The following is a 3,252-nucleotide window of genomic DNA, read 5'->3' as shown; positions in this document are numbered from 1 at the left end:
CGTAAATGCATATTGGAGCCATTTGGTTTGGAAGCACTGCAACGGTACACAAAAAATACGACTAGAATATTTTGAAATTCTTAATTTCCAACGGTTCATTTTTGCAATTTCACTTTCATATCATATGGAAAGATGCTGGCCGAAGAAATGATAAAAAAAAAAAAAAAAAAAAAAAAAAAAAAAAAAAAAAAAAAACATGACAATGATCAGATCGACATCATAATTACGAGAATAGTTAAGCAATTTAATTGGTATGCGTGAGATTTCCCATACTACTATTTTTCAAATGTTGAGTAAGAAAGAATTGAAGCGATTAATTGATCAAGTTCATAAGTGGAATATACACTTGGAAAGTCAATGCGAGAGAAAACTTGTTGCAGAGTCCACAATATTAGCCAATAGTACTTTTTTTTTTTTTTTTTTGGGAATATTACTAGAGCCAAATATATATTTAGTGGCACTATAATCTAGACATATTTAATATAGATAAAGATATGAGTTCAAATCCGGGGGTTCTAACTTATTATTTTTTATTTATTCTTTTTAAGTGGTAGCTAATAGTCTTTGCTTATTCAACAACCACAAGGATACAAAAAGCCATATGCGCAACTAAAAATGAGCAAATAAATGACTCAAAGATAGGACAACCGTCGGACATAATTGATCAATTGCAAGTTGTAAGCTATTATTGTCACATAAAACGTGCTTGACCATGTGCCTAACCTATCTATCTATCTATCTTTTCTGCTCTTTTGGCTTGGAATACTGCTGCTAAATTATATAAATTAACCTTATATTAACAATGACTTTTGTTTCACAACATTCAACAAGCAATAATTCATTACAAAATTTAAACGAGTAATGGGAGAAACGATATAAAACTAGTGCTAAATATTGTTATATATGCACTGAACTTGTAATCTTTCATCATTATCTTACAATATCGACCGTGAAAATGTTAGGAAAAAAAAAGGTAAAACAACATGTATAGATCAATCAAACGGCTGTGGATTAAGGATCAGATGATGAGAAAAAAAAAATTAAAAAAAAGGCACACCCCAATTATACTCAATATTCAACTAGTCCACAGTACTAGACCTTCAATAGTACTAGTGTCGCTGGGAACCAAACTCTCAGCTGCCAAAATCTGATCAGAAAAAAACTCACCATAGAATTGACCACCTCCCACTCCAAGCTCAACTTCCAGAGGCGGGTAAACCCAACTGTCGACCGAGTCAACTAGCATGAACTCGCTTATCCCCGCGGACTCGGGCGAGTCAAACGTCCCTTCTATGTTCGGCAACTCAACTATCTCCCCCAATTCCTCCGACTGATCCTCCGAATGATTAGACGACGATGACGATGATGATGACGTAGACGGCGATGACGTGGTTGTTAAGTCGACGTCAGCCAAGGCGGCGGCTTTGGCAGCTGCGGCTTGTATGTCGCGGGGAGCCAGTGAGGCGGGGCGGGGAAGGGAGTGTGCGAGGTCGGGGAAATTGAGGATGGCGGAGGCGCCCTTGATGGTGAGGGCGGCGACGTCGTGGGCTCGGGCGGCCATCTCGGGATTCGAGAAGGTCCCGAGCCATATGCGTGACTTCTTCCGTGGCTCTCGGATTTCCGACACCCACTTCCCCCAGCTCCGCATCCGTACTCCACGGTACATGACAGGACTCTTTTTGCTGACGGGACTCTGTTTGCTGCACTCCCTCTCTCTCACAGTCTTCAGCGAGCTCGCCTTCTTCTTCTTCTTCACCTTCTGGAACATTCCAGACGATGATAATGGTGTCGTCGACGACGACGGCGACGACGATGATGGGGAAGAGTTGGCGCTGGTGCTGCTTTCAGGTTCTGATGAGTTATTTTTGGTCTCTGTCATGACGTTTTGGAGTAATGCAGTTCTTGTAGTGAAATTATGAGAATGTAATGAACGCTATTGATGGAAAAATAAGTTTATATATATATATATATATAGAGAGAGAGAGAGAGAGAGAGAGAGAGAGAGAGAGAGAGAGATAGAGAAAGAGAGAGGAGTGAGGGAGAGAATTAGAGTAATGGGGGGGTTTTGTAGAGAAGGGATAATGGTGTACGCGCTCCTCTACAGGGACAATCGACCTACCTTGATTTTTCACCCATGACATAAACACACTAACAATTTATCTTTATTTTTTATAAAAAAAGAAAATGTGTGAAATGTGAATAGAAAATAAATAATACTATAAAAACAACTAAACAAGAGGCTATAAAATAGGAGAGTTTGAGAAATAATAGTAGGAATGGGTCGCAAGGGAGGTCCCAGACGCCATATTGTATTGTACCACTGTACCAGCAACGTTTCAATAATTATTATTTTTTTTGTTTGCAAAAAAGGGAATTCTTGAAGTTTCATTTGTCCGTTATAGGTCAATTCCTTTTGTCCGTTGTTTTGTTCAAACCAATTCCCACCCCATAATTATCACATCATCATTATTTAATAATTTATTCCTTTGAGATTTCCCTTATTACTACAGCATCAAAAAAAAAGAAGAAAGAGAATATAATAATTAAAAAAATGGGACTAACTTTACACAGAAATGGAGTCAAATTTCTTTACTAAATATGAAGATTACAATACTGATCACTTGTAACATTGCGTGCATTTTTTCAAGAAACTTTTCTTATATATGGGTAGCTGAATTTTTGGAGTGTTTCTCAAGAAGCGCGAATGGATGATGAATGTTGGATAATACATTCTAAAAGCAGGCAAATTTTGCAACTAGCTAGGCTGGCTTAGCTTGGACTAATAAGCTCATTTAATTTGATTGGTAAGTTAAACACACACACAATATATATATATATATATAAATTATTATTTTTCAACAAACGACATCTCCATCGATGGCCACAAATAGAAGAGAAGGCTAGATAGTAGCGTTTTGTGAACTACTAAAGTTGTTAGATTCGTATTATGGTCCAAATTTTGTAGTTTGCAAAAATGTGTTGGAATATCTCTTTCGCTGAATTATTTGATGACAACGAATCAGAATTAAGGAAGTCAAATAAGTAAAAAGACAGCTAATAGTACCATACAATAATATCACAAATAATATGTTTGTATGAGAATATCTATACATGAATAAAATTAAATATAAAAAATTCTCATTAAATTAGTTCTTAGCACGAGGATTGCATGGATACTAATACAGAGCATGGTAGCCCTGCGGAGAACAACTAAGAGATTTAGTTAACGGGACAATGAATAAATGATTAGAT

General features: G+C 36.9%; 1 protein-coding gene across 1 annotated transcript; it reads right to left on the bottom strand.

The window, feature by feature from the left end:
* Positions 1–876: 876 nt before the first annotated feature.
* Positions 877–2,015, bottom strand: LOC21408915 (ethylene-responsive transcription factor TINY). Its single transcript, XM_010099816.2, has one exon. It carries the CDS (start codon positions 1,877–1,879, stop codon positions 1,076–1,078), a length of 804 nt encoding a protein of 267 aa, XP_010098118.1. The 5' UTR covers positions 1,880–2,015; the 3' UTR covers positions 877–1,075.
* Positions 2,016–3,252: the final 1,237 nt, after the last annotated feature.

This window comes from Morus notabilis, unplaced genomic scaffold (assembly GCF_000414095.1).
Source record: "Morus notabilis unplaced genomic scaffold, ASM41409v2 Scaffold307, whole genome shotgun sequence".
NCBI classification, from domain to species: domain Eukaryota; kingdom Viridiplantae; phylum Streptophyta; class Magnoliopsida; order Rosales; family Moraceae; genus Morus; species Morus notabilis.
This window is presented reverse-complemented; position numbering and strand designations above follow the sequence as displayed.

Excerpts from the sequence above, each read along its gene's own strand:
- LOC21408915 (XM_010099816.2), bottom strand. The coding sequence starts at position 1,879 with ATGACAGAGACCAAAAATAACTCATCAGAACCTGAAAGCAGCACCAGC.